Source organism: Aureobasidium melanogenum (genome assembly GCF_000721775.1).
Source record: "Aureobasidium melanogenum CBS 110374 unplaced genomic scaffold scaffold_1, whole genome shotgun sequence".
Taxonomy (NCBI): Eukaryota; Fungi; Ascomycota; class Dothideomycetes; order Dothideales; family Saccotheciaceae; genus Aureobasidium; species Aureobasidium melanogenum.
Window position 1 is genome coordinate 1,137,386 of NW_024470053.1, and position 24,548 is coordinate 1,161,933.

The 24,548-nt window shown below is 51.6% G+C and overlaps 8 protein-coding genes across 8 annotated transcripts; 4 read left to right on the plus strand and 4 right to left on the minus strand.

Annotated features, from left to right (window-relative positions):
• Positions 1–122: 122 nt before the first annotated feature.
• Positions 123–2,096, plus strand: M437DRAFT_37866 (initiation factor 2; the record flags this gene model as incomplete). The annotated part of the gene is made up of 3 exons (XM_041019731.1): positions 123–1,349; positions 1,401–1,884; positions 1,939–2,096. 3 exons carry the CDS (start codon positions 123–125, stop codon positions 2,094–2,096), a joined length of 1,869 nt encoding a protein of 622 aa, XP_040884439.1.
• A 370-nt stretch (positions 2,097–2,466) lies between these two features.
• M437DRAFT_36314 (UNC-50 protein) lies at positions 2,467–3,219 on the minus strand (the record flags this gene model as incomplete). Its single annotated transcript, XM_041019422.1, has 2 exons — positions 2,467–2,846; positions 2,886–3,219. The coding sequence occupies 2 exons, from the start codon at positions 3,217–3,219 to the stop codon at positions 2,467–2,469; spliced, it is 714 nt and encodes a 237-aa protein (XP_040884440.1).
• Positions 3,220–3,991: 772 nt separating this feature from the next.
• On the plus strand, positions 3,992–6,794 carry M437DRAFT_36651 (Suf-domain-containing protein; the record flags this gene model as incomplete). Its single annotated transcript, XM_041019487.1, has 4 exons — positions 3,992–4,471; positions 4,534–4,965; positions 5,017–6,052; positions 6,106–6,794. The coding sequence occupies 4 exons, from the start codon at positions 3,992–3,994 to the stop codon at positions 6,792–6,794; spliced, it is 2,637 nt and encodes an 878-aa protein (XP_040884441.1).
• Positions 6,795–9,129: 2,335 nt separating this feature from the next.
• Positions 9,130–11,706, plus strand: M437DRAFT_38245 (Piwi-domain-containing protein; the record flags this gene model as incomplete). Its single annotated transcript, XM_041019798.1, has 1 exon — positions 9,130–11,706. One exon carries the CDS (start codon positions 9,130–9,132, stop codon positions 11,704–11,706), a length of 2,577 nt encoding a protein of 858 aa, XP_040884442.1.
• Positions 11,707–12,382: 676 nt separating this feature from the next.
• M437DRAFT_36009 (uncharacterized protein) lies at positions 12,383–12,873 on the minus strand (the record flags this gene model as incomplete). The annotated part of the gene is made up of 3 exons (XM_041019362.1): positions 12,383–12,451; positions 12,512–12,617; positions 12,716–12,873. 3 exons carry the CDS (start codon positions 12,871–12,873, stop codon positions 12,383–12,385), a joined length of 333 nt encoding a protein of 110 aa, XP_040884443.1.
• Positions 12,874–13,307: 434 nt separating this feature from the next.
• M437DRAFT_61826 (uncharacterized protein) lies at positions 13,308–15,311 on the minus strand (the record flags this gene model as incomplete). The annotated part of the gene is made up of 2 exons (XM_041023987.1): positions 13,308–13,730; positions 13,794–15,311. 2 exons carry the CDS (start codon positions 15,309–15,311, stop codon positions 13,308–13,310), a joined length of 1,941 nt encoding a protein of 646 aa, XP_040884444.1.
• A 1,266-nt stretch (positions 15,312–16,577) lies between these two features.
• Positions 16,578–17,694, minus strand: M437DRAFT_71237 (TLD-domain-containing protein; the record flags this gene model as incomplete). The annotated part of the gene is made up of 2 exons (XM_041025644.1): positions 16,578–17,039; positions 17,095–17,694. The coding sequence occupies 2 exons, from the start codon at positions 17,692–17,694 to the stop codon at positions 16,578–16,580; spliced, it is 1,062 nt and encodes a 353-aa protein (XP_040884445.1).
• A 465-nt stretch (positions 17,695–18,159) lies between these two features.
• On the plus strand, positions 18,160–23,722 carry M437DRAFT_36074 (uncharacterized protein; the record flags this gene model as incomplete). Its single annotated transcript, XM_041019376.1, has 2 exons — positions 18,160–18,256; positions 18,318–23,722. 2 exons carry the CDS (start codon positions 18,160–18,162, stop codon positions 23,720–23,722), a joined length of 5,502 nt encoding a protein of 1,833 aa, XP_040884446.1.
• Positions 23,723–24,548: the final 826 nt, after the last annotated feature.

Here is a 24,548-nt window from a genome sequence, read left to right on the forward strand (position 1 = left end):
GTGACTTTGGCACTATGCGCAACAACCGTGATGAACGCAAGAAAGCCCGCCAGGCAAAGAAGGAAAAGGCAGCAAAGGAGGCTGCACGTCAAGCTGCAAGACAAGCAAGACGTGCGGAGGCCATGACTCCTATCAACCTACCAGAATTCGTCAGCGTCTCAAAACTGGCACAGCTGACGAACGTCACATATCAAGAAATGGCTGAGAAGATGGGAGAACTTGGGTTCGAAAACACATCGCACGATCACATTCTTGGTGCTGAAGAGGCAGGTTTGATTGCTATGGAGTACAACTTTGACCCTACTCTCGGTGCTCAGGAAGAGGCTGAGGCTGAGGAGCGTGACTTGAAGGCATTGCCAGAGCCTGCACCCGAGGACAAAGAATTCCTGCCTGTCAGACCTCCTGTCGTTGCAATTATGGGACACGTTGACCACGGAAAGACTACCATTCTTGATTACCTTCGCAAGTCATCGATCGCAGCTTCTGAGCACGGAGGTATCACGCAACACATTGGTGCCTTCAGTGTTGGTTTGTCGAGCGGCAAGACCATCACCTTCCTCGATACACCTGGACATGCAGCTTTCCTTGAGATGCGCAAGCGTGGTGCCACTGTGACCGACATTATCATTTTGGTTGTCGCAGCTGACGATTCTGTCAAGCCGCAAACCATTGAAGCCATCAAGCACGCTCAATCTGCTCATGTACCTATCATCGTTGCCGTCAACAAGATCGACAAGGAAGAAGCCAACGTCGAGCGTGTCAAGCAAGACCTGGCTCGCCATGGTGTTGAAATCGAAGACTTCGGTGGTGAGACCCAAGTCGTGCCTGTCAGTGGCAAGACTGGTCAAGGCATTGATGAGCTCGAAGATGCAGCAGTCACTCTTTCTGAGATCCTGGACCACCGTGCTGCTACCGAGGGTCAAGTCGAGGGTTGGGTCATCGAAGCCACTACCAAGCCCGGTGGCCGTGTAGCTACTGTGCTTGTCCGCCGCGGTACACTGAAGCCTGGTACCATCATCGTGGCAGGCAAGACCTGGGCTCGTGTCCGCAGTCTCCGCAATGAGGCAGGAGTAAGCCAGATGTCTGCTGGTCCTGGTACACCCATCGAAGTCGACGGTTGGCGCGACCAACCCGACGCAGGCGACGAAGTCATCCAAGCACCTAACGAACAGAAGGCTGCCGATGTAGTCGCTTTCCGCGACGAAAAGGCTGAACGCATCCGCATGGCTGAAGACATGGAAAAGATCAATGCCCAACGCCGCGAACAGCAAATTCAACGTGACTTGACCAAGGAAGCTGCGGCTGCCGAAAAGGCCGCTGAGAAAGCAGCCAGAGCAGCAGGTACCGATGTCGAGCCCACAGCAACCCGCAAAACAGCTGTTGACGCCGATGAAAATGAGACTCCTGGTCATCAAACTGTGCCGTTCATCATCAAGGCCGATGTCAGTGGTAGCGCCGAGGCTGTCTCTGCTTACCTGCTCCAAATGACCAATCCTCTGTGCTTGCCAAAACTGCTTCGCGCTTCCGTCGGCCCAGTCTCCGAGTTTGACATTGAGCACGCCGATGCAGCAGGAGGTCACATCATCTCCTTCAATCTACCTCACGACCCTGAAAGCGCTGGCCGTGCTGAACGCAAGGGCATCAAGATCCTCGAGCAAAACGTCATTTACCGCATCGTCGACGATGTGCGCGCAGTACTCGAAGAAAAACTGCCACCGCAGAAGATCCAAAAAGTTACTGGTGAAGCTGAAGTTGTCATGAGTTTCGAGATTGGCATCGGTGGACGCAAGAAGATGAAGATTGCAGGGTTGAAGGTCAGAAACGGTGTTGTGAGCAGAGGGTCACGGGTCAGAGTTACCAGAGGTGAGGAGAGGGTATATGATGGTAAGTTTCTTTTATCTTCTGCTCTCCAGAATTTGCTGCTGACTTGAGAAATAGGTACCGTGACCAGTCTTAAGAATGTCAAGAAGGATGTTCAAGAAATGCGCAGAGGCACCGAGTGTGGTATGGGCTTCGAGGGCTGGGAAGGCTTTGAAGTTGGCGACATGATCCAGACCTTCGAGGAGAAGACCCAGAAGCGTACTTTGCCCATTTGAAAGGATGCATTGTAGGTGATTTGTAAGAGTACGGGAGATATAGGCCATCTTTTTGTGCATATGTAAAAAGGATAGAAGCATGGCATGTACAGCGGCGTTTCTTTTTTGTCTACTTGTAAATACTAGCACCCGACTCTTGGATCTTTACTGTATATAGACTTATGATGTCGTGTAAACACCGTTATGTTGAGTCTCCATGGGCAAAGCTATAGCAAAGAGCAAAGAGGTTACTTTGAAAAGTACGTACTATTGAACATGGGGAAGTAGGGCAAGACAAATATAGCACGCTCATGGAGAGTTTTTGGAATCATGCATCAATGTGGAAGAGGAAAAAACAGGCTTTTGCTTGACGAAATTACATGCTTTGAGATCATACAGACTTGCGCAAGTCGGCACCGGCCCATAGGACAGGAGCAAAGTGCTTCGGCAGGTTCAGACCAAATAAGCTGACGATCCAGAAAATGGCAAAGGCCACAACAGGTGTCAAAAGTAGCTGAGTGTGATGTAAGAAGGGAAGGGCATTGTAGCCGAGGAAGGTAACGACAAAATAGTAGCCAAAGGCAACCAGGTACAGGAGGTTGCCGAAAAAGAGCGAGACCCAGTAGTCGCGTGAGATGACGGGCATGAGTAGGAACTGGACGACGTACAGCCAGACCCAGACCGGGAAGAAGGCGCGGATCGAGACGTCAAAGCAGTATCCAAACTCGAGTTGCTCGGCGGCATCGTTCCCTGGTGGACCAAACAAGCCAGCTCTTTTGTTTCTGCCCGGCAGACCCTTAACACCAGGACCCAGTAGCTTTCCGACGAGGAAGTAGGCAGCGGTCGAGACGAGTAGTGAGGTGAGGAGGAAGTGGCCGAAGATGAAGACAAGGGTAATGCGTAAAGTTTTGGAGAAGCCATCGGCGTAGGCCAGCCCCCAGGACAGGGCGGTCAGGAGCAGGAAGAAGGAGAGCAGGTAGGTGAAGGAGGGATCTGCTCTGTGCCATGTGTTGCGAGTTTGTTTTTGATAGTAGACCTGGCGGAAGACCTTCTTGGGGGCGATGATCAGACTGGTCATTTCCCAGACAGCCATCTCGAAATCCATTTGCGGGAACTTGAACAGGCGTTTGAAGAATCGAGGCATGCGGATGCGGCCATCTTTCCGCCGTGACGACGAGTGTACTGGGCCAAAGGACGAGACATTCGAGTTGTTCCTCGGAAGGGTGATTGTCGGATTCATGTTGCGACAGTGAACTGTCAGAGGACGAGGGCGAAGAATCGAGATGTTTGTCGAGGAGAGACAACAAGCTCAAAGACGCTTCAGGGCATCGCATCCGGCTGCCTGTCTGATGTCACAGATGCAGGTACGGGTATACCCGGCGCTAGCGTTGGTTGGCGCGAGCAGAGCAGCCTCGGAGCTCTGGCGTCTGGCGCAGCGCAAAGTCGGCCAAACTTCACTGCATCTCTGCTCACTGCTGCTGTCGCATTTCTCATCATCCTTTTGCTTGCCTGTTTGCTCGCGTTTTCTTTTACTTCCCAGTGCTAGAGCCTCCCCAACACCACGTATAACAAGTTAAGCTCGCCACAGAACCCTTCGTGCGCACGACACTCGACTCGATCCATTCCCCGCGCGTCATCTCTCTCGTCGCTCGCGCTCCACCGCCATCATGGCCGAAATGAGTGCTGAAGATGCTTTCCTCGCCTCCATGAGCGCTGCCGAGTACGATCCCGCCTCTTACGACCCCGCCGCCGAACAGACTCCCGTCCAAGGCCAGGAAGACGAAGAAGAGGATGACGAAGACTATGACCCTTCCAGCTTCATGCCCGACCAGCCTCAGCAGCCTGAGGCCACCCCCCAGCCCGCCGCTGTCGTATCTCAGCCTCCCTCCCAGATTCCCTCCCGTACTGCCTCACGCATGTCCGAGCCCACGACTGCGCAAAAGCCAAAGACAATTGGTGGCTTCATTGAAGAAGATGATGACGAAGATGATGAAGAGCAAGAGCAAGGCACAGGCACAAACGGTTCGCTCGCTCAGACTCCTGTGCAGCAGCAACACAATGTACAAGCCGTATATAACCCTCCTCCTACTGATTCTCTTGAACAAGACCATGCCCCTTCTGCTCTTCCCACTCAAGGTGCTTCTGTCCAAGGCCAGACCCTGCCGCAGTCCAATGCTCCTGTTCCCTCTGCGAACATCTCTTCTTCATCTTCTGCTGCCCAAACAAAGCCTCGCTTGCCTCAGGACCGTGTTGGTCAGCTGGAGGACAGAATTGCCGACGATCCAAAGGGTGATGTTGATGCTTGGCTTGACTTGATTGCTCTACACAGATCCAAGAACAAGCTTGACGATGCTCGCAGCGTCTACGATCGCTTCTTCGAAGTCTTTCCAACTGCTGTAAGTCCCTCTCCTCCCGTTCTCTCTTCTTGTTGCAACAGCCCCAGCTAACAAATCTCGAGGCCGAGCAATGGGTCGCCTACGCCCTTATGGAGCAAGACCAAGACGACTTCCTCCGCTTAGAGAATATCTTCAACATGGCTCTCCTCAAGAACTACAACGTCCAGCTTTGGGGCATCTATCTCGACTACATCAGACGTCGCAACAATGTCATGACCGACACAACAGGCCAGGCTCGCCAGACTATTACTCAGGCGTACGACTTTGCGCTCAACTTGATCGGCAACGACAAAGACTCTGGAAACATGTGGCAGGATTACATCAACTTTATCAAGTCGGGCCCTGGTAACCCTGGTGGCAATGGCTGGCAGGACGCTCAGAAGATGGATCTCTTGCGCAAGGCTTACCAGCGCGCCATCACTGTCCCCATGCAAGCCACCACCAGTCTGTGGAAGGAATACGATTCATTCGAGATGGGTCTCAACAAGATGACGGTATGTCGCACACATGCATTCCTCTGGCGGCATTCTGCTAACACCTGACAGGGCCGCAAGTTCCTCCAGGAGAAGTCGCCAGCTTACATGACCGCTCGTACCTCCTACAATATCCTTCAGAAGATCACCCAGGACCTGAAGCGCAGAACTGTCCCGACTTTGCCCCCGGCACCCGGCTGCGAGGGCGACGATGAGTACCAGCAACAAGTCACTATCTGGCAGAACTGGATCGAATGGGAAAAGGAGGATCCGCTTGTTTTGAAAGAGGAGGACATCAAGGCCTATCGCGATCGTGTTCTCTACGTCTACAGACAAGCCACCATGGCTCTTCGCTTCTGGCCCCAAATCTGGTACGACGCTGCCGAGTTCTGCTTCGACAATGATATGGAGACCGAAGCCAATGACTTCCTCGCCCAAGGCACCGCGGCCAACCCAGAGAGCTGTCTTCTCGCATTTACTCGTGCCGACCGCATTGAGCAGACTATGCCTGTCGAAGATGGCGAGGAAAGCCTTGTCCGCCGTGGCGATGCCGTCAAGGAGCCCTACGACAACTGCCTGAATGCATTGTATGCTCTGATTGACAAGATCAGAGCGCGCGAGCCTAAGGCCATTGCCCAAATCAAGGAGTTTTACGAGTCGCTGCCTCCGCTGTCTCGCGAACCCACCCCCGAGGCTAGAGATGATGAGGACGAAGATGAGTCGAAGGACAGACCTGCTGCGAACTCCAGAGAAGCCGAGGAGAAGCGACAGATCGAGGAAGTGCAGAAGGACACTGCCGCTCAGATCAAAACCGTCTCCAAGACGCTATCATTCGTCTGGATTGCTCTCATGCGTGCGATGCGCCGTATACAAGGAAAGGGCAAGCCCGATGCACCTGTAGGAGGTCTTCGAAACGTCTTTGCTCTTGCGAGAAAGAGAGGCCGTATCACCAGCGATGTCTATGTGGCAACTGCACTCATCGAGTACCACTGTTACAAGGACCCGGCAGCAACCAAGATTTTCGAGCGTGGCATGAAGCTCTTCCCCGAGGACGAGCTCTTTGCCATGGAATACCTCAAGCATCTGATTGCTACCAACGACGTCACAAGTATGTGTTCTGGCCAGTCTGATTATTTGTACTTGTACTGACAACTCTTCCAGATGCTCGTGCTGTCTTCGAGACCACTGTTTCTAAACTCTCAGCTAAGCCGGAGAATGTCGCCAAGACCAAGCCTCTCTTCCTCTTCATTCATGAGTACGAGTCCAACTATGGCGAACTTGCACAAATCACAAAGCTCGAGAAGCGCATGGCCGACCTCTTCCCTGAAGACCCTTCTCTTGTCCGATTTGGTCACCGCTTCAGAATCCCTACTTTCGACCCTTGCACAGTCCGCACCATCATCAGCCCCAATGCTCAGACAAGACCCAAGGGCGCAGAATCAGCTATTCCCAGTACTGAGGTTGAGCCGGTGCCCAACCCTGCCGTCCTGTCTGCCGCCACTGGCTACGTACAGTCACCCAAGCGTCCGCTCGACAACGTAGACTCTGATGTCGAACAACCTGCACGCAAGCTCGCGCGTGGTGAGTCTCCGCTCAAGGGCGCGGCAGGTCGTCGTCAACAACAAAGGCAACGTGCAGAAGGCTACGGCTCACAAGTGGTCGCCCCGCCACCCAAGCCGCTTCCCAGAGACATCACTCTGCTTCTCAGCATGATTCCCAATGCATCCACATATCCTGCTCAGGCGAGATTGAACCCTGAGAGCATGGTTGCTCTGATCAGAGGCATTGATCCTAGCAGAGCCATCATGCAGGGCGGTGGCTACGGTGGTGGTTACAACTACGGCCGCTAGAGTTGAACAGTCCTCCCATGAGTTCTTGACTGAATGCAAGAACTTGGACTGCCAAACGGAAGCATACCTTAAATCACAAAAGACATGTCGTCAATCAATGATAGAATGCGGGCTGCGGGACATTGCATTGCAGGGAGCATCTGGGCGTTTATCTGGTTTTCTACACGACCATATGGGATCGGAGCAGGAGGAGCACATAGTGCTTACCCTTGGTTGCTTTTTTGACACACTTACCGGCGATTGTAATATATAAACGAAGAATAAGAACAGTCTTGACGAAGTTGCATGTACTGATCTATGAGAGAGCTCGATCGACCATGTCGTTGTCACACGAACGAGAAATGGTACGGTATTATCGCTTGCTGGCAGCGGCTCTATGCAGACATAGCGGTTCGGCAACGCCATGCAGCTCTCCACTTTTTCCTGCCGACCAACGACGAACAACTCTCTTGCTTCTTTTCATGCATCGCGTAGCGAATGGCCGCTGGTCCAATGCTCAAGTCTCTACAATGCTCGTTGCTGAAACCATGCCGGGCTGTCAAGGCAAGCTCCCGGAGCTCGAGCGAAAGCGGCTTCGTGGGTCTCTGTCATGACTTTTCTTGCCAACAAGCCAAACACGACACGGACTGGTAACTTCTGATGCATCTCTTGCTCTTACTCTCGCTCTTGCTCCCGACACATGCAACGTACGGACCCGAGGGCTATGTGCTGCCACGAGCTGGAAGCATGACGCTGATGGCGAAAGGTGGCTCTGGTCTCACAGGCTTGATGCTTGTAGTTGGTGTCTCTTTCTGCCAGCTGCAAAGGTGTTGTGCTCGGTGCATCTTGTGCTACCTGTCTGCTCGAGCGCATTGGCGGTAGCTTGGGGAGATGAGGTCTTTCTCGGATCTTTCGCAGAGGACTCGTGCTGGTCGAAAGGTTTGGGCATTGTTTTCGTTCGCTTGCTGCCTGGATGTTTCCTGTGTCAGTGTTTGAGATCAAGGTGATCAAGCAGGTAGGATGTGGACTCATTTGTGACGCTGTTTCCTGCAGTAAGGGAGGCGAAGAAGATGCATGTTGGCTTGCTTGGGGTTTCGACAGGGAAGGCGGTATCCACGGTTTGCACTGACTCCAAGTCTTGATGCAACTTCTTCGCATCGTCTGAGTCGTCCTGCAGGGAGCGCAAGACGGTATCTATTGGTTGCTAGCTCCTCGGCTTCCCACGCAGCAAGCTCGTTTTCTCAATTGATTGCGTTTGTGCTGTCCACCGCCATCCACCTTCGACCATCCTTGTAGTCTTCTCGCTCAACCACAAAAGACAGCCATTGCTTTGCACCAAACTCATCCTTTCTTTGCCAGTCTGATCGCCGCTTCGCTTGCACATCTCAAGTCAGTCTTTCCTCGACACCGAGTGCGCTTTGCTACATTGCTTGGTCAGTCTTTGCTTGCACACAAACTTTCATCCTGCATCCTTCAATCATCTAACCGTCTCTACCACAGATCATCTTCAATCAACACCACAGCCACTGCACTCCTGCAACAAGCATTACTTTTCTTTTCGCTGCTGGTACGTTTTTCACTGCTTTCTCTTTCTTGCATACGACTCTCTCCATCTCTCCATCTTGCATCCCAGCCGATTTCCCTCTCGATATCTTTCTCTCATCACAAGCGCTTTCCTCGTTACCTTCTACTTCATCAATTGCTATCAACTGCTCCGACTCAGCACACCCCCCTCTCACAATCACTTTCCTGCTCCGAACAATCACTGCGCTTCTGCCACTTCGAGCGTGTTACTTACCAGCTCCGAAGCTTCACAGCCCTCCTTCCTTGTCTTTTCAGCTCTCAGTCAGGTATGTTTGTTTGCTTCCTTCCAGATCACTACCTACTCAGCTACTCTCAATCATCACTCCTTCTTCCTTCTCACCTCACCTCTCACATGTGTAGCAAACAACACCTTCCACTAGCTATATAAACCTTCTCCTCTTCCACCACCAACCACTTCCTCTACCATCCACTCCACTACTTCTTCTTCCTTCTTCAACATCTTCAACACTCATCTACCTCCTTCATCCATCATCATCTCATCCACTCTTCATATCAACACAGCTTCGACAATCCACTGACGATCTCTGCGCTTCAGCCAAAGATCTCCTCATCACTCAAGATGCTTTCCTCAACCAAGCGTAACGCCCAGCGTGAGGGTCAGTCCGGCGGTGCCTCGTCCGCCACTCAGTCTGCTGCTCACCTTTCCCTTCAACGCTTCGACGGCAATCGTGACCCCGCTCCCACTGGTCCTGCCACTCAGGTGATTCCCGGCATCTCCAACAATGTCAAGAACATCGATCTCGGCGCCACCATGTGGACCGACGCTCGCGGCGCTCGTCACCAGTTCCACGGTCGTCAGCCTGCCTCCAAGCTCGGTAGGGAGATTGAAGTCCGTCTCAACGCCTTCCCCGTCACTGGTTTGCCTACCAAGCCCATCTACCAATACCAGGTCCAGGTCGGCGCTGGTGCTGAGAAGCGTGGCTTGATCAAAGCCGTCTGGAACAGCAAGGCCACCAAGGAGAACACTGGCCAGGGCTGGATCTTTGATGGCAATGTTCTCGCCTGGTCGTTCCAGAAGAGGGACGAGATCCGCTATAACGTCAACCTTGATGAAGAGGCTGGTCGTCCGGCTCGCAATGGCCGTACCGACAGTCACCGTGTCACCATCAAGCCTACTGCCGTCATCAACTTCACGACTCTCAACGCCTACCTGAGCGGCCAGGCCACGTACGATCCCAGCATCCTCCAGGCTATCACGGTGCTCGACCACATCATGCGTGAGACTCCCTCCAACCGCCTGATTTCCATCAAGCGCTCCTTCTTCGCCGCGGCCTCTCAGCGCAGCGCCCTTGGTGGTCACGTTGAACACACAACTGGTGTTTACCAATCTCTCCGTATCGCTCACCACCCTGGTGGTCACCGTCTGGTCGTCAACGCTGACGTGGCCAACGGCACCTTCTGGCAATCTGGCCCTTTGTCCAGAGCTGTTGTGGCTGTTGCGAGACTCAGAGACGAGTCCGAGATCCAGCGATTGCTTGCACCCAACAACGCCAGATTTTACGATCTTCGTCGTCTGAAGAAGCTTCGTGTAATCGCCGCTCACCGCAAGGGCGCTGAGGACGAATACGTTATCGACTCTATTCTGAGACAAGACTCGTCCCATCAGCTGAGATTCAAGGATGGCAGTACCAAGACCGTCGCCCAATACTTCCAAACCGAGCACAACATTCGTCTGAGGAACCCCGGCTGGCCCGTCGTCCAGATGACCAAGAAGGCCGTGCTACCCTTAGAGCTTTTGAAGCTCAAGGACAACCAGCGATACACATTCAAGCTCGACGAGAACCAGACATCTCAGATGATCAAGCGCGCTGTCACTCCTCCCAGCCAGCGTTGGGCCGCCATCCAGTCTGGCGTCAACTTAATCAACTGGTCCGCCGACCCTTTCATCAAGAACTATGGAATGTCCATCGACCAGAAGCCCATTTCCGCTAAGGCTCGTCTGTTGACCAACCCCAAGCTGCAGTTCGGCGGCACTGGTGCTTCATCTCAGGCCGATCCCAGAACAAGTGGTCGCTGGGACCTCAAGGGCAAGAAGTTCGCGTCTATCCCCCCACCCAACATCTTCACCACCTGGGGAGTCTGCGTTGTTCCTGGCAGATTTCAAGTCGACAAGGCCGCCGTTGAGAGGTTTGTCAAGGCCTTTGCTCAGACGTACGGTACTCATGGCGCATCACTTCCTCCTACCATGATGAACCCTGCGATCCACTATCCATCAAACCCTGACCCTGCCAGCTTCGCACAAGAGGCCTTTACTGCTGCTGGCAACAAGCACAAGCAGAAGCCCCAGATCTTGATGTTCATTCTCATGGACAAGAACAGCGTCGTCTACGGCAAGATCAAGAGATACTGCGAATGCAAGCTCGGCATCCCTTCTCAATGTGTGCAATACGCCCACGTCCAGAAGGCTCAGCCTCAATACATCTCCAACGTATTGATGAAGTTCAACGCCAAGTTGGGCGGATACACCAACACTGCCTTTACCGCTCAGACTGTCAAGGGAATTCTCGACAACTCCACCGTCGTCATCGGCGCCGATGTCTCTCACTCAGCTCCTGGCTTGAAGGGCCCATCCATGGCTGCCATGACTGTCTCCATGAACGTCCAGGGCACTCGTTACGCTGCTGCTGTCGAGACCAACGGCTATCGCGTCGAGATGATCACCGACGAGAATATCGAGAAGCACATCATGCCTCTCATTAGACTCGGCTGGATGCCCAAGGTCGGCCAGGGCAAGCCTCCTGTCACTGTGGTCTACTTCCGCGACGGTGTTTCCGAGGGCCAGTTCGCTCAAGTCATCAACCAGGAAGTGGCTGCCATGAAGAAGGCCTTTGCCAAGGGCAACATCACTCCCAAATTCCTGGTCATCATTGCTTCCAAGCGCCACCATGTGCGCTTCTTCCCTCAGAGCGGCGGTGACAAGAACAACAACGCTCTTCCAGGCACCCTCGTCGAGACTGGAGTCACCCAGCCTTACGAAAACGACTTCTACCTCTGCGCTCACGCTGCCATCAAGGGTACAGCTCGCCCTGTCCACTACAACGTCCTGCTCAACGAGCCTTCGTGGCCCAACGAGAAGATCCAGACTCTGATCTACGAGCACTCCTACCAGTACATCCGCGCAACCACTCCCGTTTCGCTCTTCCCTGCCGTCTACTACGCTCACATCGCTTCTCTGCGCGGTGCTCACCACAGCAAGGGTTTCGGTGTCGCCGACGACGCTCAGAGCACTGTAAGCCCCAGCGCCGCTGGCGGTCCTGAGCTGGTCTTTCCTCCTCTCTTGCCCATGGCTAACCCTACAATCATGAACCCCAGCATGTGGTACATCTAGATGCGCCAGCCCAGGATTGAATTGGGACATGGTTAGCTGAGCCGACGAGCTCATTTTGGGGGCCATGACATTCTTGTAGAAATAGCTTGATTAACTCTTCTGAATTTGAAAGCACATTATGACTTTCATGCAATTATTCCTCCTCTTTGATTGTGACATCGATGACTTGGAATGAAAATGACATGAATACTGACAAGACAGAAAAGAAAAGAGGAAATGGGAACGAGACTGACGCGACTCGGAAAGAAACTTACGATAGGATCATTACCAAAGGAGAGACAGAGATTGGTATACATTGGCGCTTCAAGTATATATCTCACAGCTCTTTCAAGACCTTGCGAACAGTCAGAGGACGTGTCCTCTATTTCATGTAATTTCTTTTTCATTCGAGAAGGTTGAGGGATATCTTTTGAATGTACAAAGATCAATGGGAGAGAAGAGCAGGGAGAAAACAGGGAGATGTGTTGCTGAGCCGGTGGCGTTTCGAAGAAGAAAGAAAAAGGCTGCGGACGAATGCATGCTGAGACAGCTTCGGAAGCGATGCTTGGAGCGGAGGATAGAAGGGAAAGCCATCGTCGAGAGGGGAGCGGGAGGCTCGGCGAGGAACAGTCTTGGTCGAGTAGCGAGGGCGATCTGAGATTGAAAAGGAGGAATTGGGCAGGCAGGCGTAGAGGGTTTACTTGCGGACCTGTCCTTCGAGCGTCTTGACATAGGTCTCTATGCGTGAGACGGCGGATTGAAGGGCCTGTGGTGTCGCAAGAACGTTAGTCTGGCTGGGTCGCTTCTTGTGTCTACTGCGACTCACGTAGATGTCCTCGGTCAACAGTTCGTTGGAGACGCGGTATTCGTCAATGACGTAGTAGTAGAGAGCTCCTCCGCTCAAGACGGCACCAGAGAGGAATCCAAGGATACTGTGCAAGCAGCTTGTCAGTCATGTCACGCGATGGAGTTCGGCTGTACGGTCGGGAGCTGTGAGAGGGTGGCACCAAGACGATGGTATGTTTCGTACCCTCCACGGAAAGCTCCAACAGGTTTGCGGACAGGCATGGCTCCTGCGGGAACCTCGAGCAATGGTGCTGAGCTCTGGAAGCTGCGACGGATCATAGCGGGACTGGAGAGGCTGGCGGCCAGACGGCGGGCTGGCATCGACATTGCGCGTGAAGTCATTGTGTGTTTGTGAGATGTGTACGAGCTTCTGGGAAGATATTTGGGTGTCTCGAGTGCTTGCGACGAGGTGTTTGGTTTGTTATGAGAGGTCGAATGGAAAGACGGATGGTTACGGTGCTCGGGTGATGACCAAGGGATCTGCGAAACATCCATGTGGAGAGAGCTCTCCGCAAGCCGCACCTTCCCCAACTCGTCCCGAATACAGCCGTTGAGCCACACCCTCAATTGTCTTCCGAATGTTGGTCTGACCATGACATAGCCTTGCATGAGCTTCTCTGTGGGAACCACATACCTTGCAAAACTATCTGACTCTCTTCAACTCCACCGTGACAGTCTCTAGCACATGGAGAACCGTCACAACTTCCGTCATATCTTTGAATCAGAATATTATTGCAAGACCTAAGCGAACATATACTTGTAAATCAAAGCATCAATCATGCCGGTACAATGTCGAGCGACACAGGCTTGCACAACCCATTGTCGTAGGTTGAAGGCCCAAGAACCAGAGATGTTGTGCCCCAAACCGAGCACCAGTACAACTGCTCGAGATCACCACTCTGGCATGAGAGTACTCCACCCTTGTTACCACAAGCCAGCGGTACCGCAGACACGTTGTACATCTTCCAAACCGAGTTCATGTAGAAAGACGTTGCCCAATCTCCCCCTTCGACATTGGCCAAGAAGTTCGACTGATACTCTACCAGCAAATTGGGCTCGGCGAAGAAGAACTCGCTGGCTCCCGCCTTTCCTGACGTGAATCCAAGAAGTTCGCCTCGTAGTACCGCCCACTGTCCGTCAACCGATGTCTTGCTTTTGCTCGAAACTTGCATGTAGAAGAGATCAGGTCTCGCCGTCGTCTGCTCAGATTGAATAATCAGTTAACATTTCAATAAAAATAGCATCCTAATTGGTTGACTTACAGTGTGATATGCTGTCGTTGTGGTCGAACTGACAAGAGTTTGAACAGCCGTCACTGTTGACGTAACCGTGGTAAACGTGTCCACAAAGATGCTTCTTGTGAAGGTAGGAGTAGGCACGTGCAAGCAGCTGCAGATGCTTGACTGCTGTGCGTTGTTGAGTCCATTGAAAAGCGCTGGCTGGCCCTTGTTGATGGGAATGCTTGACGTCTTGACGGGACTTGTACTCGAGATGGCCTTCTTTGTTGTAGAGATAGGTTTTAACGAGGTACTGGCTTTCTTGCTACTGGTCGTCACCTTCTTGGTGCTGGTCGACTTGACGCTTGTGCTGGGCTTCTTCGTCGATGACACTTTTTTGCTGCTGGTCGTCTTCTTCGTTGACACTGCCACGTTTCCACGCTGCTCCAAGTCACGCTTACCCACCCCTGCGCTTGATTCTGCTGCACTCGACGTAACATTGCCAAATCCTGCAGATGGTGCGGTACTTCCCGTACTTGTCGATGTTGTGTTCGAGAAGGAGGCTACATCGGTAGAGGCCGTAGTGTTACTTGAGGGACTCGAGGATGGACTCATGGAGGTGTATTGACTGCTGCCCGTTGTTGACACAGTAATCAGAGGTGAAGATGATGCCGAGGTGGTTGATGAGCTTGAGGCAGTCTCTGACTTCGACGTTGAGTCACTCTCCGATGTAGACACAACATCCGAAGTTGTTACCGTGATGGAAGTCATGCTTGAAATTCCTTGTGATGTACTGCTGGAGCTAAACATGGGCAGGTTGCTGCTTGAAGAGCCCATGCTTGGCGTGATGGCCACCGAGGATGAAATAGGATGGACACTGCTTGATGAACTCGTTGTCGAACTTCTGATGCTGCTGGAAGATGACGTTGGAGTTGATGGGATGCTGCTTGATGATCTCGCCGAGGTCATGCTTGATGACAATAGACTGCTGCTTGTCGACAGTACCACAGTGTGGCTGGAGGATGGGCTGGAGGAAGATACTTTTGACGGAACGGGCATGGTTCTTGAGCTCGAGCTCGATCGCGATGAGCTTGAAGATGAGGCAGAGCTACTGGCTTTTTGACTGCTACTGATCTTGGTAGAACTGCTGCTTTTCTTGCTAGATGTGCTAGTGCTCTTCTTGACTCTTGTGTCCGATGCATTGAATGAGCTAGATGTCGTGGCCGTGACATCTTTGGTGACTTTTCTGCGAACTGTTAATCTTTCATGCATTTTTCGGTTTGCAGCATAAGCATACTTGGTTGAAGTGATTGTTTTGTGCACAGTCGTCGTTACGATATGTTTTGAAGGAATTGAAGGTTTCAATGTTTTGGTCGCAGTTTTTGTAGAAATTTTGAGAAGAGACTGGCAATAAGGTGTGGCAATAGCAGGATTCAATTTGGCGACAACAGACTGAATGCTTTTGATTGTACATGTGTTGGCATCACGTTCTTCGAAGACCAGAGGTGAGCCGGCAACAATGCTGGCAGCCGCGATGGGCAAAAGAATGTCCGACGCGCGCATCGCTGCTTCCTGCTAATTAGTGCCGACTTTTAGCAGATGGATGAAGTGGTATAGAAGACAGAGAGATTGCAAGACCCAATTGACGGAGCAATGAAATGTTATATTTGGCAAGAATTTCTTGCTGCCGCCATACCATCTTCGCCGTTGTCGGCAATGCGATGTATCGTACGCCATCAATAAAGGCAGAGTGTTTCAGGAAGCACATGCACTCTCATGAGCGGATTGGGTGCAAGGCCGTTGGAAGTTGAAATAAAGACCGTTGCGATGTTCAGCCCTGTACTCATCTGGCCTGGCTGTTTCCGGATCAGGCCACTTGGAACTACCATTATTATTTCTTCATCAATTATTTGGCCAGAACATTCAATTTCGAAAAGTCGAGAACAATTCGCAGTCAAGTGCGAGGTCTCTTGGTCTGATACCTTCCGGCGTGCTAAAGAAGATCACAATTTTGTGAGGACTCGCCTCTTACGGCGGTGTTCAGCGAAATTTTCAGCTATGGGGATGCACAGTACCTTTCTAGAGAGACTCATAGCCACGGAAAAATCGTTCTTAAGATGTCTTCATGTTGGATACTATTGTGCATTGTAATAGCTATGCCGCAAGTCTTGGGCACATGTCCAGCTATTCTGCATCTCCGCGATGCCTTGTAACAAGCCAGGCAAATCTCGCCTGTTGATGACAGAAAGAGCTGTTGGTTCGTTGGTCGATCCCGTGTTCTCTTTACAAAACCAAGTCTTAAAGCTGGTTCCAACAGCTGACTTGGCAAATTCGTCAATTAGACATCCTAGAGCAGCTTTACTTCGTGAGGCAGAGTTTCTCACCAGGCATTGAGGGTCGACATTTCAACGTGGCTCTTTCGAAGCCTGGCTACCGGCCCTGTTGTTACTCCCGATAATTCGAGGCATTGGATAGAGGGTTTCCAGGTCCATGACAATGCAGCCACTGATATCGAACTCTGGAGAGTTGTCTGTGCAATTCGCTGATGCGCCTAGGAGCCAAATCTTCTGGTTTCCCTCTCTTCAGTTTCTGCCAAAGTCTGAAAATGAAACAACGATTTTACGCGTTGACGGCGGACAACACGTCAGATTGTAACGCATTGTCACGAAGTCCAAAAAACTGGACGGAGCGTTCAGCATTGGCATGCTCATTTGCTCAAGACTCACGGTGAAACGCGCAAGACTTGCCGGTATGCTCGGTCAAGGCGTTTGCTGCAAGTCGTACCACAAAAATACCACATATCGGAGATGGCAAAACTTATTGGCTTGGTTAAGAGCCAATGTACCACAGTTCGACACCGAGTATTCCAAATTTCTCACCCTCGTCGCTTAGACGTGCGTTACCGAAGGTAGGACAAGGTGAACTGATGCCTCTGGCCAGGTTGTTGTCTAGCCACAATCCATAATGGCCATCGCCGCCACCAACACTTAAGAAACCTTGCTGACAGAACATGGTGTAATCATTTTCGCCAGTGTAAGGGAAAGCCTTGAAGCGAATCCTGTCGGGTGTCGAAGTGCCACTTGTTGACGAGGGATTCAAGGAAGGTTTCTTGGTGGTGGAAGCGATTGTTGTGCTGCGCTGCATATGTGTGGTGTCGGCAGATGGTGGCGGAGGTAATGATGAGAGATCAGGTAAAGAGGGTAAGCGGAAAGCGCTCCACAAGAAACATTCTCCAGTACCGTAATAATGTGGATGAGGTTGAGGGGGGTCGGACAGATACGCGCCGAAGACCTAGAGAGTAGTGTCAGTTGTGATGACAGAAGTTCTTGAAGGAGTTGAGACTGACTCCTTGACTGGCATCCCTGACTACCAAGACAAAGCCGCCTCTTTTGCCTCTGTACTCGTCGCTCAAGCTATACAAGCTGCCCAAAGATGTGCCGTTTTGCTCCAAAGAGTAGACCAACTTCCATTCGTCAACGAGCTGAACTCGCGGCGGCATGAGCAGGCGGATCTCTTCTGCCAGGGCCTTTTCCAAAAGACGACTGGCGAGTGGAGTGGAGTCCCTGTAGCCAACAAGAGTCAAAGGAGTTAAAGGCGGGGGCTGGAAGGGCGATAGACGGCGTTTGGGAGCGTCAAAGAAGGCGGCAGAGGGGCTCATGGCGCCGTTGTAGTTTGCTGACAAGGCTCTAGCGAGGGGTGTGGGAGCTTCGTCTGCGCTGAGGCGGCGAAGGAGGCCACTGAAGGTGTAGGAGACAGGGTAGGTGATGTGTTGGAAGAAGGTGGCTTCGGTCTTGTCGCTGCCGCTGTCTTTACGAAGGGAAGCGTCTTTGTTGTCAGGTGATGGACTGGTGTCGCGGGTATCAATGGCCGAGGAGGAAGAGTCGCGTGGAGGAGGGGAGGGAGAGCGAGAACGAGTAGGAGAAGTCGGATTGGACGAATGCTGCATGGCAGTGGAGAAGAGGAAATTCTTGCCTAGCTAGCCAGTTTCGTATGTAATGTGGCAGTTGGTGAACACTGCTTTTTTGTTAATTTCGTTCCCAGTAAATGTCAAGGGAAGCCGGTGACGTGACGTGCCTGCCTACTGTGACAACACTCGGACGCTCCTTCCCCCGTTTTGGGTCCTCGGTGCATCTTTGCATTGCACCACCGACAGTTTCAGATTTTCCTCCAAGTCTTTACGGAATCGTCTCGGGCTATCAATTGAAAGCCTACCCAGTCAGCCATACACGCCGTTTCTTGCCATACGCAGTTGTAGTGAGCATGATAGATGGTTGTTTCAAATAGCTCGGGAATAAACGAAACGCGTACCTGAAGCAGCCACGTCTCCCCCACGCCAAGCGCGAGCTATACAGCAGCCTACCAACGACAATACCATCTATCATCGTGTCCACTTCCATGCTCTTGGTTGGAGATGCCTTTTGAACCCGGTGATGGTCGGCGCTCCGTGTCGCCTCTGAGTACGGGACGCTCCTCGCCCGCTCTCCGTGCTCCTCGCCGGGTCGAGGACGGTATGTGCGTTTGCGCGTCTCCTGGACCTGAACTATTGTCACTGACTGCATCTCCGCCCAGCTGTCGCCCAGAAAGACAAGACCACTCGTCGCTATGCCACTGCGATAGACCGTGCTCTGTTATCCTTCGACAGCGCCCAGCAAGAATGGGCTGACTACATTGCCTTTCTAGCCCGCCTACTCAAGGCCCTCCACCCTCCTCCTCCCGCTCTCGAGTATCTTCCTCACGCTCACTCCGTCGCTTTGCGTCTGGCGCAATGTCTCAATCCTGCTCTACCCTCTGGTGTTCACCAAAAAGCTCTCGATGTCTATGCTACCATCTTCTCCTTCCTGCCACCTCCGTCGCTCGGCCAAACCTTACACGTATACCTGCCTGGCTTGGTTCCTGTCTTATCCTTCGCATCTCTTTCCGTACGCCCCATCTTCTACTCGGTCATCGAGGATCACATCTTGAAGTTAGACTCTGAACACATTCGTCCTGCCACAAAGTCTCTAATCTTGTCATTGCTGCCTGGCATTGAGGATGAAACAAGCGAGGACTTTGACAGAGCTTTCCGTATTCTGGACGTTCTGCGGAAATGCTCTTCTCGTGACATCGAGGATGACCCAGATGCTGAAGGAAGAGATGGTTACTTCTGGCAATGTTTTTTCCTCGCTGTAATCACGAATCCTTCTCGTAGGCAAGGTGCTCTGGCTTTTCTGACTCGTAAGCTTCCCAATTTCACCTCAACCGAAACATCTCCGGATTCGAGCAAGGTGGAAGATCGCACGCTTCCTCTGGCTGCACAAGCTGCTATCAACCCTGAGCCTGGTCTCCTCGTGCGTTGTTTTGCTGCCGGTCTTCAGGACTCGCAGATTCTGGTGCAGCGTGGCTTCCTTGATCTCCTAGTCACACACTTGCCTCTACATTCTCCCGTCTTTCGCAATCACGTCCGATCCAAAGACATGGTATTGATCACTACTGCTGCCGCAAGTTGTGTTCTGAGAAGAGACATGAGTCTGAACCGTAGGTTGTGGTCATGGTTTCTCGGCCCTGACCCGACGGCCTCAGAAGCTGAAGACGGTGCGCCCCTCTCGCCTACAGATTCACGTGGTAATGTCTCCCAAAAGCAAGCTCTGTATTTCCAGAAGCATGGTGCGGCAGCGCTTGAGAAAAGTATCATCAATATGCTTGGCCAGCAAAGTACAAACCCAACCGTCCGTGCAAAGCCCTTCCGCATATGTCTATCCTTGATGGATCGCTGGGAAGTTGGCGGCTTGATTGTTCCAAAGATTCTACTTCCTGCTCTCAAAAACGCGCACGACTACAGCCAAGCCAGTTCGCCCGTGCAACTTGAAGAAGTTATTCGCAGTGCAAGCCTGTTTTTCGATGGCGTTGAGAGCAGCTTGATATGGTCGCGCCTTATAAGTGTGCTTCTGTCTTCCTTTGACTCGCGACGATCTGCTGAAAAGGATTCATTGCATGGTCTCGAATTTCTCCATTTCGTCACTGATCGGTTCGATGTGCGCGATGAAGAAATGCTTCTGAGGCACATTCCAAATACTCTCCTGATCCTTTTTGCCCGTCTTGCTTCCATTTTGAATGAGGGACAGGGTGAATCAGAACACTTCATGACCCTTGTGTTGACTTTTGCGCAAAGACTACTGCGTCTTCTTCCTCCGCGTACCTTTGAGCAAGACGAGAAAGACGGTTCTAATCAGTCTGCTTGGCAAGCCGAGAATTGCTCGTCAGTAGCCAAATCACTAACGCAACAATACATCAGAGATGATTTTGAAGACAACGTTACAGATATCGAAAGGCTCGATCGACGAAGAACTGCTGAATATACACTTCAAAATGTCGTTGAAGTCCTGAGATCAGCTTTGACATCAGACACCTTTACAAACCAGCTGGGTCTGATAACAGATTGTTTTGTTAGCATTATAACCAAGACCCCCAACTCCCAAGCATTCCGCAACGCAGTCATCTACGACACTTTCAAAAAGGTGCTTGGAAAAGAGAGCCTGTTACGAGATTCTTCGACCGAGCAGTCATCCTTCTTAGTCATTAGCTCGATCATGTCAGTCATAGTTGCCAGTGTTGCTGGGAATCAGTCGCCGTACTTCAGTCATGCACAGGTCATGGATCTTCAGACTAACGTCCTCAACGGTGTATGGCATCATCTATCACCATTCAGACCGAAGTATCATGTCGAGGCAGTAAGACTGATATGGCAGCTGGAGAGCTTGACTAGAGCTGAACACCAAGTTGAAGCACGATTGGCCTTACTCGTTGGTGATCAATCCGAGGTAGATGGTCCGGAAATAGCCTCTCGATTCACGGTTCTTTGGGAGCATACCATGCAGAGTCTCAGCCCAAGATCAGAAGGCTCCGGAAGGCCTTTGTCTCGCAGACCTAGTGTCATGCCTGCTTCGGGCGAGTTCGGTAGTGATGTCGACCCGGAGAGGGTTCTGACAAGACCATTGCTGTTGCTCTTAGATTCGCTGAATGCTGAGGGTACAGGTGCAGCAGATGTCGTCCGTTCATGGCTACAAAGCCTGTCTAGTCTCGACAGAATTTTCTTTATCATATGCTCCAAGCTCCAAAATGACATGGACACCTTCGCTCGCGAAGCAGGAAAGAAAGAAGCTCGGCATCGGACACGAAGAAATGCAGAGCAAAGTCTAGATGGTGTCTACTTCTGTCTTCAACACCTACGGAATCTCCTACGCAATCCCAACGAGCACATGTGGCTCACTCTCTCGAATCTCCAATTTAACTTTTCGAGTACATCTAGGCTTGAAACCTCAAAGCATGATGCCGTTGAGTTCTTGTCAAGAATTTGTCTGAAGACTCTTGCTTTGCAAGGACACGCAATCCCCCAGTCTCTGCAGCATGCATCTCTGACTATACTTCAAACACTACTCGAGTGTCCTGACTCATCCGTCTTGAAGCAGATGGATATTGACGATGCGCTCATCAGTACGCTCAGCAAGGCCTTGAAAGGCCCAATTGGAGCGCTTCAGACTGTCTACCTCGAAACAATATCGAAAGCTCTCAGACTACGAGCAACGTCAGGCCAAAGCACGTTTGTGCCACCCCGGAGCCCACTTGCTTCTCACAGACCTTCACTCACCATCGAAGTCCCAGATAAGATGCCACAACCAGTGATCTCTACACCACCACCGGAGCTCTTGGATTGTCTACGTGCCGGTCTGTCATCACCTTCCAGTCGTCTTTTCCTCGAACATTGGGTCGAATTCCTTGATCAAGTCTTGCCACTCTACGCAGATGCTGTGTTTGCGAACTTGTTACCACTTGTCGAGTGCATATGTAAGCAGGTTTCAACTGCTTTCCGATATGTGAAGCACATTTCACACTCGACGCATGAGCAAATTGAGTCGGTCCCTATATCAACGTTATCAGCACTGCTACATGGACTCGAGCTTGTCCTCGCTCATGTCCATCGTCAGTTCCAGAGTGAAGAGATCGTTAGCCCCGTGCCAAAATCTCCAGAGCCATCGCAAGGCTTCTTCGGTAACATATCCGGTGTTTTCTCGCAGGACGGACAGCACGCACCTCCAACCAAAACGAGTCGCATCAATAGCAGACTCACCATGATATTGTCGTTCCAAGACGCTATCAGAATTTGCTTCTCTATCTGGGCGTGGGCGAGCAATGAGAGTGGCCGGTCGGACACTACGTGTGCAGCAACTACCTCACTGAACGCCCTCAAGTTGAGAAACCGTACGAGAAAGATTCTTGAAAATCTCTTTGCTGCTGAAGAGTTGGAGTGCCTCGAAACACTAGCTCTGATATGGTCTCGGCCAGCCCCTTCTAACGAAGCCGAATCTGCAGCCGTTTTCGATTTACTTCTGGTCTTGGATGGATCTCGGCCCAAGAACACAGTGCCGGTCATCATCAATGCACTCTACAGTCGGACAAACATCGATGCCTTGGATATCGGGCGTAGATCGAGCTTAACGTCTGACCTGTCCACCGCTGAAGTGGCTGCCTTCTTGCTCAGCTACTCACGCGCAATCGAAGACGATGCGACCGATGAAATATGGAGCGAGTGCATGATCTTCCTGAGAGATGTACTCTCAAATCCACTACCTCATAGACAGATATTGCCATCTCTTCTGGAGTTCACCGTCTTGCTCGCTGAGAAGATTGACAACACCAACTTTGGCGAATTGCGCAAGATGCGACGCGAGTTAGGCGACATTTTCCTCCGACTGCTGACTGCAACTTTCACTGCACGACCACTAGGCAACATTCTGGAGGCTCCATCGACTGGATCGCAACTTCCCAGTGGAGCTAGCGATCTGATTCACAGCCTTCTCTATGTCACGCCAAGGCTCTCAGCAATTCTGCAAAGCAACGACAGGGTTCAGACTGCTGTAAACACCATATCGAGCAATGTCATGACGCCAGCCTTCCATGCAAAGGCGTTCCCTGAGAATGTCAATAAGGACTTGTTGACGCTTTTTGAACATGTCGCTCAGCAAGGGCCGACTTCCAAACAATGGAAGAAGGATATTGCAGATGCCTTCAACAACCCTCGGTTGTTGACATGCTCTGCAAATTTGATGCACCAAGGATGGTATCCTGTGTTGCGCAAGTGGGCGCTCGGTGACAAGGACCGTCTTCCTGAGCTCTTATCCAAAATCACCGCTCCTTCAACAGCTGGTATAATGTTCGGTGTCGGTGCCAATGCAGCACGACTCGAAGCTGATCGAAGGACACAGCTTACCCTGCGAAAGATGATACTTCTCATGCTCGCCTGCGAGCAAGACATTTTCGTTGGTAATCTGACACAGATTGTGGACAAACTCGTCGATTTGTGCACGGCTGATGCCTCCTCCTCGCCATCATCCACCACAAGGGCAGAAGTCTTCATGGTCTTACGAGCAATGATTCTTTGCTTTTCGCCAATACATCTATCTGCTGTCTGGCCCGTTCTCAATGCAAACTTGCAGAAAGCCATCACTACATGCCTGCCTGGTGGTCACGACCAAGACACGTACAGCAACCTCTCGTTGTTGCAAGCTTGCAAGCTCCTTGATCTGCTGACTACACTATCACCTGACGAGTTCCAGCTACACGAGTGGCTCTACATCACCGACACCATCGACGCCGTATACCGACCTGTCGACCTCAACCCTGTTGCCTTGACCGACGAGGCAGCCGAAGCTCTCGGTATGGAGAACTCTGAGCATTCCGCCTTTACGCCGCCAACCACCATCGGCAACTCGTACAGCGAGGCGGGTGTCAGAAAACCGTTCTTGGGAGGGTCTGTCGTGGACGGCGCAGACACAAAAGCAATGGCCAGAGACGACTTCTTGCGTGGCGTGTTGCAGCCTTTCTTCAGCCAATTGAGCATGTATTCGTACGAAGCCACGTATAGTATGAGTGTGCCAGACGTAGAGTTGTGCAGGCGTTATTTGCTGGAAGATGTCTTGGATGAGAGCACTATGGCGTAGAACTAGGGTATTAGCAGAAACAAATACAATAGATGATGAACTCCCTTACATCATTTTCATGTCTTTTGGTTGTTATTTGCGATTTTTGCGAAGCTATACGAGACCAAGTCCTCATGTTGTCGCCCTCATGATGTGTCACTGTGAGAGGATGGGGTATGAGATGGATGGGTTGTGTAGTGTCATTCAGATGAAAATCAAAGCAAACACGAAATTTCCCTTCACCACACCGTCCGGCCACCAAACTTCCTAGTATCGATCGTACTGATGTTCTAAGCCCATGGCTATCTTCCCGCATCCATTTCATCATTGAAGAGAGGCTGTGAGGCTATCGAGATGATGGTTCTTCAAAGACCAGGGTCATACTGTCAGCAACCAAGCGCAGCTTCGTCATTGCGCTAATCACACTGAATCGTCGATGCACAAACGCCGACAGAAAGTCGCGCGATTACTGATTGTCGCATAAGTCCACCCACAGTGTACTTGATACATGTTAGGATACGACAGGTCAAGAGCTGGTGTAAGTTCAACAATGCCGAATTCAGGTCGAGCAAACTCCGGTTTGCAGGCGCAACGATTCCGCCCCAAAGTTGAGACAACATCTGGTTGAATTTCTGACCACTACGGGCGGCCTATCAAGATTGACACATGGCTACTTGGATCGGTGTTTCGCAGGCTAGCAAGGTTCAAGACGTCAAGGGAAACCTGTTAGTCCTGAGAACACGCACGAAGTCGCAGAGGTGCTAAGGTCTATGGATCAACAGAACAAATGTTACTTTGACAGGATACGAGGGAGCTCCAACTTTGCTCCATGAATCACATCTGGGAT